This window comes from Nematolebias whitei, chromosome 6, assembly GCF_014905685.2.
Source record: "Nematolebias whitei isolate Nwh7 chromosome 6, NemWhi1, whole genome shotgun sequence".
Lineage (NCBI taxonomy): Eukaryota > Metazoa > Chordata > Actinopteri > Cyprinodontiformes > Rivulidae > Nematolebias > Nematolebias whitei.
Window position 1 is genome coordinate 44,337,424 of NC_056503.1, and position 16,073 is coordinate 44,353,496.

General features: G+C 40.1%; 2 protein-coding genes across 2 annotated transcripts; both read left to right on the top strand.

The window, feature by feature from the left end:
* The first annotated feature begins 140 nt into the window (after nt 1–140).
* napab (N-ethylmaleimide-sensitive factor attachment protein, alpha b) lies at nt 141–9,045 on the top strand. The gene is made up of 11 exons (XM_037678321.1): nt 141–381; nt 1,821–1,900; nt 1,990–2,106; nt 3,497–3,543; nt 3,659–3,736; nt 3,813–3,868; nt 4,526–4,610; nt 4,685–4,789; nt 4,870–4,938; nt 6,642–6,692; nt 8,570–9,045. The coding sequence occupies exons 1-11, from the start codon at nt 284–286 to the stop codon at nt 8,669–8,671; spliced, it is 888 nt and encodes a 295-aa protein (XP_037534249.1). The 5' UTR covers nt 141–283; the 3' UTR covers nt 8,672–9,045.
* Nucleotides 9,046–10,968: 1,923 nt separating this feature from the next.
* b3gnt2l (UDP-GlcNAc:betaGal beta-1,3-N-acetylglucosaminyltransferase 2, like) lies at nt 10,969–15,955 on the top strand. Its single transcript, XM_037678322.1, has 2 exons — nt 10,969–11,106; nt 14,572–15,955. Exon 2 carries the CDS (start codon nt 14,696–14,698, stop codon nt 15,908–15,910), a length of 1,215 nt encoding a protein of 404 aa, XP_037534250.1. The 5' UTR covers nt 10,969–11,106; nt 14,572–14,695; the 3' UTR covers nt 15,911–15,955.
* The last annotated feature ends 118 nt before the right edge of the window (nt 15,956–16,073 follow it).

Sequence of the window (16,073 nt, forward strand, 5' to 3'; positions counted from 1 at the left end):
AAAGAAAGAAAGAAAGAAAGAAAGAAAGAAAGAAAGAAAGAAAGAAAAATAAATTAGGTAATAAGGACTATGTCCGAGGAACACCTGAATGCAGCATTCTAGTTCCCCCCCCCCCCCCCCCCCCCCCCCCACCCCCCCAGTCTCTAGTGTCACGTGACAGGGGAGACGTTGCTCAGGCTGCTGATGTTACGCCGCTGCTAGCTCTACTATATAGCAACTTTGTTGACGTTCGCTTCACTCGTTCCTCCTTACGTTCCGGGCTGAAAATAAAAAGTAACATAAAATGGACAACAGCGGGAAAGAGAAGGAAGCGTCGGCATTAATGGCCGAGGCGGAGAAGAAATTAAAATCTTCTCAGTCGTTTTTCGGGGCGCTGTTTGGGTGAGTATGTGTCAGCTAGCTAGCTTGTTTAGCTTCTGGTGTCAAAACTGAGGGCCAGCTATGCGGAAGGTGGCCAGTTTCCACCCGACCTGCTGATGACACGACAAAAACATCACCGGAGCTGTCGTTTTTATGTTCAAGTCGACGTGTTTGTTCACAGATGTGAATTATTTTTTTGTTATCTGCAGGATGTCTGCACGTCTGGAAACAAATATAATATCATTGTTGTTGGCAGGTAGCACAGTTAAACTGTTGCTTTATTTGGACCAGATACAGTGGGAAAACTTTCAGAAGCTTAACAGGTTGTGTTAAAACATAAATACAAGCTGTTAATTCAAAAATTGAAGACGACCTGCTGTGGTGTCGCTGCTCTGGCGCCCCCTGCTGGCAGGCTCGTCCATTGCAAGTCACGTGTTTGTCACATTTGTTTACAAAAGTCAATTGTAAACAAAAAACAAAAGGTATAATAACGTCTACTGACCAGCAGTGCCGATTTAACAATGTATTATGAAGTAGTTGAATATTACTGCAAAAAGATCAGTTTGACAGGACGAAACAATAACTACCAACACTTCTCAGTACCTCAGTGTGTCCTGAAAGGGTTGATTGTAAAAATTAAGGGCAAAACTGAAAGTGTCAGGTCTAAATAACACTGAGTTTAAAAATGTTCTTTAAATAATGAAATACAGAACCTAAGAGATGTATCCTCCAAGTGATTTGTGTGCGATTCCAAATGTTATAGTTAAATGCCTGCTAAATGGTGCCTTTTTGGTATGTGGAACTAAAGAACAAATAAAAAAGAAACTAATACCGTCATTTGCTTTTTGCCAAAGGCTGCTGCTAAAAAAAATAGTCTGATAAAAATCAAACCTCCTACTTTGCTCAGTTGTCTGTTACATTTAGACAAAACTCATTTTTTCTTCTTCTTTTTAACGAGAAGCTTTTTGCGTGTAAGTGATTTAAAGGTATTTGGCCTAACAAGCATGTTCCCCTGAAAATATCAAACTGAAAACAGATGTCCAAAGACAAACTTCAAAAACCAGAAGAACCACCAAGACTTCTTTAAGAAATCACAAAAATGTCTGGCTGTTTTAAAGTACAACAAAATGAAGAGTTGTGGTTTGGCTTTAGATTTAGGCAGTCTTGTTTAGCGAATTTACTGAAATTTAATCAATTTATTACAAAATCGTGTAGTTTCCAACTCTGAATGCATGTTCTTACTGAATAAATGTTTGCAGTATTGAACTATAACAACATAAACTACATAAAGTATCATTTAAGTTCTTTATTATATATAGAAAAAAAAGATTAATAATATTGTTGAATGATAGTCCAGCTCAGTTTAGTGTCGTTAAACTACAAGAACATTCTCTTCAGTTCTGTTGTGGTTTAGCTTTTGGTATGTTTGTTTGTTTATTTATTTATTTTTTGTCACATAGGGGCTCTTCTAAGCTGGAAGAGGCCTGTGATTTGTATGTGAGGGCAGCCAACATGTACAAAATGGCTAAAAACTGGTGTGGTAAGAGAGCATTTCTTTTTTTCTTTTTTAAAACTCGTTCATGTTTGTTGATGCGTTCACTCCTTTACCGTGTAACTTTATCCTTTCAGCTGCAGGAAACGCTTTCTCCCAGGCTGCTCATCTCCACCTGCAGATGCAGAGCAAACACGATGCAGCGACCAACCTCATAGATGCTGGAAATGCCTTCAAAAAAGCCGACCCACAAGGTAATCTTTAATGGCCCGGCATACTCCGTCTGAAGACGAACAGTCGACTCGTGGTTGCGGGACGTTTGTTTTCACTCACACGTATAGTCCACGAGACATAGACGCTCCTGGGAACCCCTTCCCACTGTAGTATACCTCACTGCACAGGTTTCTTCCTGCCAGAGTCTCCACTCTACAAATCTATCATGAAGAGAGCGCCACACACTTTTCAGCAGGCAGACTCCTCCGTGCACGATGTCTGCACGATCTCCTTCCAGGAGTTTTTGTCCATTTGACTAATTTTAACGAGCTGAAGAGTCGTGCAGCTGAATGTCCGAGCGCATTTCCGCATTAGCAAACACGCCCACAAACTTCTGACCAATCACACAATAGTTGGCGTATACGCCTGTGAGAAAAAGTTCGGCCCGGGCCTTGTGTCGAGAAGGGGCGGGCGAAGCTGCTCTGAAAACAAAACGACGCAATTTTCATTCACGAAAATGAGACATTGTCACGTCTTTGGATGGAGTTTGCCTTTAATCATCACAGCAAGGGATTTAACTCCTGAAACTTTCACCAGATTTACAATCTGAATAAAAGGTTAGAGAGGTGGAAAATGCAGAAAAATTGGTTTGCAGATTGTCTGTTTCTGATTTGTCAATGTTCAGGTTAATTTTTTAAAATTCAAGCTCTGTCATGTTTTACTTGTGGTCTGTGTCAGACTGACCCCTGATCAGGGCTCTGTAAGAGGGGGACCGTCTGTTGCAGGATGTTTGTTCAAAGTAGGCTGGTTTAGATCCACAGCACGTAGATGTGTTTCTTTAAGGAGCTAAAATATTAGTTTTTGCCTTAAAAACCAGATCTAAGATTAGGATTCAATTAGGCAAATAAAATCAGCTGAAATGGGACTGACTTGTTTCTTTCCAACGTTTCCTAGTAATCATCTTAATTTAGATTTTAATTATCAAACATTTGTCAGGAAGTCACCTGCATGTGAGCGGCACATAAAGTTATTGAATTAGTTTTAAAACAGCAATGAATTACATTTACCTGAATGAGTAAAAGTTCAGCGTTTGCATGAGCCTGCTTGGACGTGCGAACAGTATTTTGTAAAAGTTTTATAAATGCTTATTAATCTTTTGTAATGTATTTAAAACCTCACAAATAACCTCTTCATAAAACATTCAATCCTTTTAAAGGTGTTCTTGTTGTTAAGCGGGTCTGGATTTTCTAACTCTTAAGTGGTGAAATTTGATAAAAATATAAATACAGCGTACAATAAATCTTGAGAACAAACAAGTCATCTTTAACACAAAACTTCATAAAGTTTTAGGCTGAAGTAAATTGTTCAACGGTCTGAACTTGTATTTTCCACAGCGATCAACTTCTGTTTGACTTTTTTTTTTCTCACCAGAGGCTATAAACTGTCTGAACCGAGCGATTGAGATATACACGGATATGGTGAGTTGACGTTCAGGGAGACTCCTCTGAGTTTATTCTTTAGAAGAGATATAAGGGGGCTTTTCTGTCTCTTGACTGTTTTATTTATTTTTTGTCTGGTATCTTTTAACTTCAGGGTCGTTTCACCATCGCAGCCAAACACCACATCAGCATCGCGGAGATCTACGAGACAGAGCTGGTGGACATCGACAAGGTCCGACAGGAAACTAATGAAAACCGTTTTTAAACCGTTTCTTGGAGATCTAACGATTTACTCTTGTCTTTTTCAGGCCATTGCTCATTATGAACAAGCAGCCGATTATTACAAAGGTGAAGAATCCACCAGGTGATTATTTGACTTAAACTATACGTTTTTCTGGATAGAAGAATGTGACATTTAGGATTTGTCTGCGTCTGTCTGTTAGCAAAATACTCACAAACCACTGATATTTTTTTTTTAAGCCTGTCGAACGGCAGACACGTTATGGTCTTTGCACGTCTGTAAACTTTTATTATAACTTATGATTCATACACAAATACATCATCACTAGACACGTACACTTTTCCACAACCCAGCTTCAAGGTCATGGTTACAAATCAAGGTCAAAAGTTATATATATGGTCTATAAGGCCATTGCTATAGATTGCTGTATAATAGTCGAGCGGTGCTCTTGTTTACAAAACGTCCATCTGCAGCTGATTACCGTTTGAAATCAACCCAATTCAAGATGGCCGCCACAGCTAATCAGACTTATTCAACACAAAAATGACTTTACTGACTTTGAGCTAAAATCTGGTGTGGTGGTAGCTGACGGTCATCTCCAACACTTTTTACGTCTCCGAACACCATTTATGATTTTTGACCAAAGTCACCGTCCCTTCTCGTGACGAGTCGATTCAAGACTAAAACTCTGGCGTGAAAAGCAGCGGGCGATACGCATTCTGTTAACGAACGCCTTTACTCGCGCGTCGACTGATGAGATTCTGGATTTTATGTTTTCAGCTCAGCAAACAAGTGCCTTCTGAAAGTGGCGACCTACGCAGCTCAGCTGGAGCAGTACCCCAAAGCCATAGAGATTTATGAACAGGTGAGACGACGCTCATCGCTCCGTCTGTCACTTCAGAGGCAGCAAAACTAACAGAAGCTCTCGTGTGTGTTTAGGTTGGCACCTACGCGATGGACAGTACGCTTCTGAAGTACAGTGCCAAGGATCACTTCTTCAAAGCAGCGCTGTGTCATTTCTGTGTAGACATGCTGAACGCCAAGGTAAAAGACGCCGAACAACCGAACTCTTCTGCAGAGATGTCGTAACGCCTGTCCTAAAATTCTTCCTGTCCATCACCCAGCTCGCTGTGCAGAAGTATGAAGAAATGTTTCCAGCGTTCTCTGACTCTCGGGAGTGCAAACTTGTGAAGGTAGGCGTTTCTGTTCGTGCTTTGGTTAGAAAACTTTTTAACGCAAACAAGTTAATAAGTCCTCCAGAAACAAGAAGAAGTTTAAGTGAATATTTGAATATACGTCTAAAATTGGGCTAAAGGTGGATTTATACTGCACAAGATGTAAGCCATCCAGTCTTGCTGATGTCATTGAGACATTTTATACTCAAAGAAACTGGAGGGGACGTCCTGGTAAGCCCCGCCCACTGCAGCTCCCGTCAGGTCAAACAGAAACGACACAGAGGGTGTCAGAGTGGGTGTTTATTTTCAGTTGATGATTTAGGAGGAAGTTCTGGTATTTCTCTTGTTAACCGAGGAGAAGCACTAATGTGCAAGTCTGTTACGAAAAGACCGCCTGCTGTCCTGCCAAGGCGTACGCACTTCCACCTGGCGTGCACAACCACAGAGCTGCGTCCATGTACCGTCTTTATAAGTTTCATTTGACCACCTTCAGAAGTTTTGTTGGAGCAGTTGTAAAGATGGCTGTTTTTTCCTAACGGCCTCGGCCAGCTGCTCCTCCGCGGAGCAGTTGAAGTGAAAGACACTTTCCCGCTTAAACATGCCAACAAAGTTCTGACTGCTCGCACAAAACTTGGCGCATACCCGGTGAGACAGTAGTTCTGACGGGGCTGTGCTTCGAGCAAGAACAGTGAGTCAGCGAGACACAGTTTCGGTACTTCTAATAACGTATAAATGTCACGGTAAACAATAAATCAATTAATCACATGATACATGAAAATTGTCGACCTCATTTTCATTTATCGGTTTTATCGTTTCTTCTTGTCTCTCTCTTTCTACTGAAGACACTGGATGACAAAAGGCTCAACTCCGGTGTTCTTCACTGACCCTCCCTTTCTCTTTTCTCTTTAAAATCCATTTTAACCATCTAAAATTGTGTTTTTGGATCGTTAAGAGCAGCTAAGCTGAGAAGCTAAGCTACAAGCTAAGCTAACAGGCCGACCTCGGGAATAAACCTCCATCTTGTCGAAGCTCCAAAATTCACGGTTGAAACCCGTGCCTTCGTGTAAAAAGTTGTTTTTTCTCTGTAAAAAAAGCTGAGAACTTGTTTACTTTTTTTATTAAAAGCTTTGTGTGACAAATGCTAAAAAGCTCAAACCACACAGAGCGTCCGCCATTTTGAGAACCGAAAAACAGGAAGGAGAGACAGCCCATGTCACGTCAAGGGGCCTCCCTCCCATTTTTCTTAAAGAGACACGCTGCTCGCTCCCTCACTATCCATCCTTCAGTTCAAACTGTCTTATACTGCCGTCTAGTGGTCAAAAACTTGACAATAATTACTAATTATTGTCAGATTGCAAACAATTTTATCGTTTATCACAATAATTTCTGAGACAATTTTTTTTTCCAGCAAAATGTGTTATTGTGACAGGCCTACGTGTCAATCAACCTAAAGTTTGGTCTAAAATCAACAAAAATTGTTATAAATTAACCAAATTGTCAAATTCAATTCTAAAATTTGCACAATATCGCACAACTTGATTTTCCAGACTTGACCTGAACTTTAACTCCGTCTCAACATGAGAAAATCTTAGTTTGAAACTCTCCCGTCAAAGGCGACGGGCGATATGCATTCCTGGAATTAACGTTAGGCCTTTATTTAGCTTTAGCATCTCATACGTGTCGATGCATGGACGTTTAATTTAATTCTCTTTTTACATCAGAAACTCCTCGATGCGTATGAAGAACAGAATGTGGAAGCCTACACTGATTCGGTGAGTGAACTTTTTTTTTGTTTGTTTTTCAGACGGACACCAACCCTGTAGTGCCAAAACATTTCGACACACGACCAAAACATAAAAGCACCTCAGACTAGGGGTTGAACGACTGCACATTTTTTAAAGTCGACATTAACATGGTAATAGTCGAGTTGACGTTGACTAGTTGGAAAAAAAAAGGCATTTATTATTTACAACAACAACAAAAAACAACAACAACAACATCGAGAGCATATATTTATGCTCCTACTGCAAATAAGTCACAGAAAAACCAAAACTATTATTAAGCTGCAACAATTTTCAGTCGGGTCATCTGGACGGTTTCTTTTTTTGTGCTGAGACGTTTTGCCCTCCATCCAGAAGGCTTCATCAGTCTGAGGCAGGGGTCTGCAGCCTTTACGATCTAAAGAGACATTTCTGCCTCTTTGTTCAGTAAATTAAACGTGTCCGGAGCCACAATACCTGCTACAACTGGGATTCTCAACTGGTGGCCCACGGACCACTTTAAGTTTGTTGACGGGCGCTTTTCTGGACAGCAGGGGTGATTTTATAAAACTAAAAATATGATGATTTTTAACTTTTATTGATATTTTTACATTCTAAGACAAAAGACAAAATTCTTGTAAAGAAGGAAAAAATAATATAGTTTTTGCCCAGTTTCTAAAAACTAAAACATTAAACTATGCATTCTTATGTGATTTTTTTTTAATTATTTTTATTGTAGAAAAATTACGTATCCTGCTTTGAAGAAATGAAGCATAAAGTGAAAGTGAATATGTTTTACTCCTTGTAATGTTTCTAGTATTTATACATTTGCTAAATAAATTACAGGAAAACTGGTAAAACTTGCCCTTTTAGTTGTTATAACAACCAATAAAATTCAGTTTTATTTCAGTTTTGGTCAAAGCTTGAAAGAGCCGCTGCAGAGGGACCAAAGAGCCACATGTGGCTCCAGAGCCGCCAGTTGCAGACCCCTGGAACAAACAGCTTACCGGTACTCCAAAGCAAGCTGTTTGGTGTTTCCTCTGACTGATGAAGCCTTCTGGATGGAGGGCAAAACGTCTCGGCACAAAAAAGAAACCGTCCAGATGACCCGACTGAAAATTGTTGGATTTTTATACCTGGATTGTAACATGGACTTTATTATTAAGCTGCAAAAGTTAAGTTTGATTTTATTTAATCCACTAAATAAAATAAACCTCCGCGGTGGTGGATTCTCCGGCGGAGCGCACCTCTGTTTTTATTTTATTTAGTGGATTAAATCAAATGAAACTACAAACAGGAGGCGGGCAGTGGTGGGTTCTACTGTGAATTAAATCAAATGAAACTTAAAAACAACATTGTGTTTAATGGAACACTTCTACACCGTTGATGAATTTCTACCTGTTTGGGAACACGTGGCCTGCTCCTCGCCTTCTGCTTGGAAGAATCTGTTTTGTAGTCAGCGGCCCGGCGCCGAACGTGACGCAATCACCGACTGCGACTGGTCGATGTGAAATTTAAAAACTCACCAGATGTCCTGGAGCCGACTAGTCGACTAGTCTATTCGACCCCTGCCACAGACTGACACAACCATCATTCCTGAGCCGTTTACACCATAAAAAATAGTTTCCTGAACGCCTCAGATTTTCATTTTCACCACATGATCCGATGTTGTTTAGTTCTTTGAAAGTGTGTTTTCCGACGCGACTTGAGACGAGGGTCTGAATAAAGTAAATGTAAAGCGGAATGTGCGGGGATTTACTTCCTCGTTCCCACAAGGTTGACGTCTATTTACGCAGACGGGTCTGTCTGTTTTAAAAACAAACCGAACTAAACAGCCGACTGTCACAAGAAAGCCTCGTTATGAGCACAACTGTCTTTTTGTGCTGCAGGTGAAGGAGTTTGACACCATTTCTCGGTTGGACCAGTGGCTCACCACCATGCTGCTACGCATCAAGAAGACCATACAGGACGACGAGAGCGACCTCCGCTGACTCGCCTGCACAGCCGCTGTTGCCTCGAGCCTTTCACTAACATCCCCGCAGCATCCTTCATTTCGTCGGCTCTTCCAGCCTCTCTCTCCTGCAGTCAGCAGTATTTTCTCTCGCCTTTTGTTCCACCTGTAACAGTCCCCGAAGTCTTTATACCGTATGTTTGAACACTATTTCCCCGATGCACTCAGTGTGTTAGCTGAACAATGTTTGGGTCGGAATATTCAGACTTTGGATGCAATACCAACAAGCAACAAGCTCATACCAGCATACTTGTATCATAAAGATTTTATTTTGTTTTCATTGCTCCATGATGGACGAGAGAAAGAAAAGAGAGAAATACCAACAGTTTGATCCAATAAATATATTTTGCATAACATGCTTTAGAATAAACTAATTAAAGTGCAGCTGTAACGGCGGGGTTCTGGTTCTGCTGGGTTCGGCTGAAGGTCGAAATCGAGGCGTTTCTGATGGGATGCAGAGCGTCTGAGGGTCAACGGGTTTTTTCACGGCAGACATTTTGTCTCGAATGAGGAGGGACGGCACGAGGGCTTTTATTATTATTAACTAATAATCTGAGCATGTTTTGTTGCATCCAGTAGGGGAGGGGTGCACCCTCTGCACCCCTACTTCCTGCTTTGGAGAGAAGATTAATTTAATCACAGAATGTAACTAATCTGCTACAATTCTATAGGAAGATTATAAAGTTATATACATGATTACATCAGATTTCATGCTCAATAATCCAGATAATCTAATAAAGTTAAGTCTGGTCCTCTGGATGGTTCCTTTGTGTTGAAACAAAGGAACCATCCAGAGGACCAGACTTAAACCTTGTTGGCAGGGCCCGGCCCAAACCTCCATGGGGTCCTAAGCAAAATTTGGTTTGGGGCCGTCTATTTCTGCTAATAATGTGATTTACTTCAATCAACAGATCAGATCGTGCACCCACCCAACATAAACTTATTGCAACTCTGACAGCCCTGTTCACATTAGCAGGGGTGTCACACTCATTTTCATTTTGGGCCACATCAAGCTCATGAATGTCCTCAAAAGGCCGGACATGGCAGAGCGTATTGATAAAACAACTAAATATAACTTTCTCTGCATTTGGTGACCACTACTAAAAATTAAATATTTTGTGTTTGAGTAATTTGGCATGATGCACATAAAACTGATTTGATTTGACTGATAAATATTGAAGCATGCAAATGTTATCTTGAAGTTCTGTTTCTGTGGCCCTCTAGGGCAGGGCTATTCAACTGGAGGTCCAATCAGGCCCACAGGTGTGCTCAGTTCAGTCCACTAATGGGTTAATTTTAAATAAACTTGATCTTAAATTGTAAACCAACCTTATGACAATAACTGCTGGATGTCCGGCCCCTGAGCTCTTGGGTTTCAGTAACTGTGACCCCCTGAGCTCTAGGGTGTAGAGAGCCACAGAAATGGTAATGGCGGGCCGGATTTGGTCCACGGGCCTTGAGTTTGACACGTGCTATATTATTATAAAAAATAATAAAATTAAAAAATATTGTAAAAACAAAATCACAACTTCATAATGAAATGGTGTGTAATAGAAGCCTAGAAATCATTACCCAAAAAAACCCCCAAATAATTCAATTCCACTTAGGGGGCCCCTAGTGGCCCCGGGGTCCTAGGGCCGGCCCTGCTTGTTGGACACGTGATTACAGTTTTTCTGTAATGTACACGTTGATTAATGTTTATTTTGTGCACGTTTGTTTTCTACACCAGAGCTCCCGCCGTGTGGGCTCAAAGTTGCTTCTCGCTTGTGTTGCAACAATATTACAGTTTAAAAATATTAAAATTTATTATGCAGCGTGTTAAAATAATTTTTTTAAGTAGTTTAACAGAAGTCGGTGCTGGGTAACGTTTAAAAACAACAAGTAAATGTGGAAATTAAATCAAATGTATATATAAAAAAAAAAAGTTCTGGTTTCTTTATACAGAGTAAATGCAATAGTTTGTCCCTACTGAAATAAAATACAAAGCATCTTCCCCATTACCTGGGCTGAGCAGAACGTGCTCTAAATGGAATGCGGCCCACGTTGGGTCACCTGTCCTACCGGTTCCGGTCAAAACGAGTCATCCGAACCATCAATTATCCACAAACACAAACCAGAACACTTAACGATGACGCGTCACTCGTGGTAGAAAGAGGGGCTCGGTGGGCGTGGCTCATCGGTCAGTGGGCGGGTCTTCTCCAATGGGCGTGGCTTCAGTCACTTGCGCGTTAATTGCCTGCTCTCTCTGCACCTGGACGTGTTCGAGTCTTTACACCGGCTGACGTGGAGGGAACAGGTGGAAATCAGTCTGCGGGAGGTTTTTCTCGCCTGAACACCTGCGGGAAGAGCCTTTAAAACCCCGCAGAGTCTGCGCAGTTTTTTTTCCTTCCCTGCAGCTTTCTGTCAGAGAGGCTTGTAAGTACATTTCACAAGTTTAATTTACAAATTACACTGGCTGTTAACTCTAATGATGCCTAGCAATAGTTTTTTTTTTTCAACACAGGGTTAACTCTAGCCTACAAATCCAAAATAACTACAAATATTTAGGGCAAAATAGAAGAGAATCAAGTTCACAACAAACAAATGAAACCATCAGATTGTAGATAAACTCAAGTTTATTAAAAACTACGAAACGCAGAACAGATTAAAATAATGGCAAAGGGTGCAGAAGGTTTGTGGTTGAAAGGTCTTGAGAAAAACATTAAAGGGCTGGAGATGGATGGGAGACCAGGAAGGTTTGGGGATAAACCCACATGTTGGTGCTAGAGACGTCTTGAATGTAAGGGATGTATTAAAAGATTGAAAGGAAAAGTACAGAAAGCGTGTTTAAAACTAGACTGATTTAAAAAAAAAAAAAAAAAGAGGGAAATGGAGGGTTTAGAAAATGGTACAGTATCAAGTATTGGGAAAAGGAGTAGATCTAGAACATGTAGCGGCATAAATATGGGATAAAGGTGCAAACTTTTTGTTTCTATACAACCTTTTATTTATACAAGTTAATCCCATTGAGCCTTGGGGACTCATTTACAAGAAACCTGGTTTTAACAAAGGATGCATACAAATTGAGATTATTTTTTTTTATAACCTGTGTAAGACAATCACTTTAATCAATGAGATGATGGGATGTTTGGAAGGAAAGGTAATGTGTGGTTGTTTCACTGCTAATCGTCCACTTTGGGGACAAATGATGCAAAAATGATAAAAATGGTCAACAAATTGAAGCATTGGAGTTAAACTGGTTTTAATGGGACGGGAAGCAGAATCAGTAACTGATTTGACATTTGTATCAAACTCTGCTTATAATGGAATATTGATTAAAAAATGCAACAAAGTGAAGTGATAATTACCCTATTAAGATTAAAATACAAATTAAAACAAAGTAGCAAAGTAGAAGGAAATAAATTTTAATTTCAACAAAGCCAAATGGAATAAATTTAAATGTATTTGATCAAAAATGACAAAAAATGGATATAGCAAATGGTATAAATTAGAAATTTTGGAGGCCATTCAGGTACACGGGTGAATAAGTAAAATGCAGTTCTTGTTTAGTTTTTTTTTTTTTACATTGCAACCAAAACTAGCGCTTTGTAAAAATAATAATAATAATTTTAAATACAATTTTTATTTTCACTTGTCAATTTGTACGCATCCTTTGATTGTTGTTGTTCACCGTTGTCATCAGGTCGCTCTTGTAAATTAGTCCCTGGGGTTCAATGGGATTAACCTGTTTAAATAAAGACTGAATGAAAAAGTGATTAACAAATAATGAAGTCAATAAATAAAACCTTTTTATTAAATGCATAAAATATCCTATTTAATTTTTTTTTTTTTTTTTTTTTTTTTAAGAAAGCAAGAGACTGTAAGGAGGATAATTAAGGAAGCAAAGATGCTATTAAAAAACTTCTGTGATCCAACTGGGAAAGAGACAAAACTCAAAATCTGGAAAGCGATAAAAATTAGTTGTATCAGAAAATATGGATATTCAATACTGATTACAAATAAAGGAGCCATTATTAAAGATCAAATTGAAGTATTAGCTGAAACATTTAGTATGAGTAACACTATTGAGGAAAAACAGCCACAAAACCAAAGTGTAAATACTTATAACAAAATATTGAAGCCTTATTTAGTGAACACAACTGAGCACTCGAAAAAACTAAAACGGCGCCAGGATCGGATAAAACATTTAATGCTTATGGAGAAGAAAAAATGAGATTAATTTTTAAACCCCACAGTGCAGGAAGCTATAATAAATATTATAAAAACTGTATTCAGATTTACATGATGCATCAAGACTCAACAGGACAAATGGAATCTCAGATGAAACGAATTACAGATTATCAACACCGGGGAAATGTTTTATTATTATTATTGTTATTGTTATTATTAGCAGTACAGTTTAAAAGACCATTAAAAACAAGTTGGTTCGGCTCTTACAAGTTTACAGCAAAAACTTTTTATTAGAAATGCCGCAGTCGTTTTTCAGAATGGGTATGGAAGAAACAGGAAGTTGTCAACATTGTGGAGAGACTGAAACAATAAGAGCCTGAATTTTAGTTTCAGAAATACGAGGCAGATGCATGATGGAGGAAATTAGAAAAATTAAAGTAATATTTAACGTCTCAAATGCAAAGTGTTGGAAGTAAATAAAATAAAATAAAATAAATAAATAATAAAATAAAAAAAAAATAAAAAAAATGTAATTCAATTTTGGTCTGGTTCTACAGGAAAATGAAGCCAATTAATAAAATATGATTATGGACAACAATAAGATAATAGACATTCTGACCCACACTCCATACCAGTTTGGTACACCATACGTTTGCCAGCTGCCAAAAACCACAAGCAGGAAGTTAATGGGCTTTAAATTGGATAAATATTTTATTCTTTTGCGTTGCGACTATTTTAATCAGGAAGGCTTTACTATCGATACCCCCCCCCCCCCAATCACCCACAGCTTTATTAAAGATTAACTTGAAATGAGCAGACTATAGTTGATTTTAATTTTTGTAAGATTTATTCATAAATTAATTAGGAATTTAACAAAAAAATGCTGCTTTTCTTTTTCTATTTTTAGGTTTTAATATTGCTTTTTCTAGAGAAAACGATTCAATGTTTAGGTGGAATTTTACAGAAAAGGATTAGTGCCAGTAGGCGTTTTTTTATTTTTTTTTATTTTGCTCAAACTATTTTTCCTTCAGAATTCTGAGGAAAAGGTCACAATTATTGGATTTAAGTTATAATTCTTTAAAAAAAAAAAAGATAAAAATGGGCAGATTTCCTATTTTAATCGCATAAATCTGAGATTAAAGTCAGAATTCTGGAAAGTGCAGTTGTTGTTGTTAACCTTTTATTAAACCAGGCAAATCCTACTGAGATTGCAGATCTCTTTTGCAAGGGAGGCCTGGGCCTGAAGGCAGCCTAACGTGTTGCATGTTTTTGGTCTGTGGGAGGAAACCGGAGTACCCCGAGAAAACCCATGCGTGTATGGAGAGAACATGCAAACTGCACACAGACTCCAGGTCCAACTGGGGATTGAACCCAGGACCTTCTTGTTGTGAGACAACAGTGCTAACCACTGAGCTGTCATGCTTACCATGGCTCTAATCCTTTTCCATATGTTATCAAATAAGATTTATTTATTTAATAATCATACCCCCGACCATCATGGCCACAGACTATGGCCAAAACAAGACGGCCATAGTTCCTGCTGTCTTGGGCTATAGGTGTAGCTGAGTCATTCCCAACACATTCTCCAAGCGCTACGTTCACTGTGAATGTTGCAAAAAGTCAGCAAGGGCACAAGAAGCCAGGATTAGAAAGTCATGAAAATGGGACTGTTTTTTCAAAACACCATTATTTGTCTCTTCTGTTTTGCAGGAACCTCCAGGGTGTTGACTCCTGACAGAAAGTGTAACCTTTGACCAGATAAAGTATCTCCCCCTGGAAGATGTCTCACCTGTAGAGCAGCACTCCGGACTAACTTGTTTCCTCCTCTGAACCAATGAAACGAGCCAGAACCTTCAGCGCCATGCTCGTTGTCACGTTATTTCTGGTTGTCTTCTACATGACTGTCCATCTGGAGACAACCTTAACTGTCAGGGCTTTGAAGAACGTCTCCAAGTCGAAGGACTTTACGACATTGTCCGCTGTTGTCCACATTGTGACTGTTTCTAACGACCTGAGGCAGATGATCCCTAAAAATGGGGCCTACTGGAACCGCTTGCTCTACTCGGCCATGCAGAGTTTGGAAAATGGTGAGAACCCTAGAAGAAAAGAGCCCCACTGGTCTGTGTGCAGGGAAGAGAACAGAGAGCTTCTGAAACTCAACGTTCATGATTTTGACTCCTACCCGGCCCTGATACAAGAGTTTCTGCGGGGCCTGAACTGCAAGTCCCCCCCGCTCCTGATCGACCAGCCATATAAGTGCGTCGGGGCTGTGAGGGAGAACAAGACTCTGCTTTTTGCCATAAAGTCGTCCCCGAGAAACTTTGAGAGGAGGCAGGCTGTTCGGGAAACGTGGGGGCGAGAAGGGGTGTATCAGGGCGGAATGAGGGTGCGCTTGGTGTTCGTTATGGGGAACACCGCACCAGATGACCCTGACCTCAGCGTGCTGCTGTCATTTGAAGCCAAACACTACGAAGACATCCTGCAGTGGGACTTCAATGAGTCTTTGCTGAACCTGACCCTCAAAATGAACTTGTTCCTCCAATGGACGGTGAAAAACTGCCCCTCGCTCTCCTTCGTCTTCAGCGGGGACGACGACGTTTTCATCAACACGCCTGACCTGATTAAATATACAGAGTCTCTGGATGCTTCAAAGGCTTCTCAGCTGTATGCTGGGCAGATCATAAGCACTGCGAGTCCCCTCAGGAACCCTCGAAGCAAGTACTTCATCCCTCACAGCTTCTATAACGGCCCCTACGCCCCATACGCCGGCGGAGGTGGGTTTCTCTTCTCTGGAGCTTTGCTGAAGCCTCTGTTTTCAGTCTCACAGATACTCCCGTTATTCCCCATCGACGACGTTTACATAGGGATGCTCATGAAGGCTCTGGGAATTCCCCCCGAGAGCCACGGAGGGTTTCGGACCTTCGACGTCCGGCAGCAAGACCGCGAGAATATATGTGTGCACAAAAATAACCTCCTGATTCACCAGCGCTTGCCACACGAAATTGAAAAGATGTGGAAGGGCATCAACAGTCCGCTGCTGACGTGCTGAACCAGATAAACAAGACTAACAGAACTTTCACGCGACAGATTACTGGACAGAGTATATAAATAAACCTTATAAATTTCAAATGACAGGTTTTAACAGGACGACTAAATGTGAGCTTCAACCCTCATTTCCAGCAAAGGTCAATGTTTTCATGTTTACTCCTGTT

What these genes read in the sequence shown, in the direction of transcription:
- napab (XM_037678321.1), top strand. Translation starts at nt 284, where the DNA reads ATGGACAACAGCGGGAAAGAGAAGGAAGCGTCGGCATTAATGGCCGAG. An exon ending in CAAAAAAGCCGACCCACAAG is followed by an intron (nt 2,107 to 3,496) that starts GTAATCTTTAAT and finishes TTTTCTCACCAG; the next exon opens with AGGCTATAAACTGTCTGAAC. An exon ending in CCATAGAGATTTATGAACAG is followed by an intron (nt 4,611 to 4,684) that starts GTGAGACGACGC and finishes GTGTGTGTTTAG; the next exon opens with GTTGGCACCTACGCGATGGA.
- b3gnt2l (XM_037678322.1), top strand. Translation starts at nt 14,696, where the DNA reads ATGAAACGAGCCAGAACCTTCAGCGCCATGCTCGTTGTCACGTTATTT.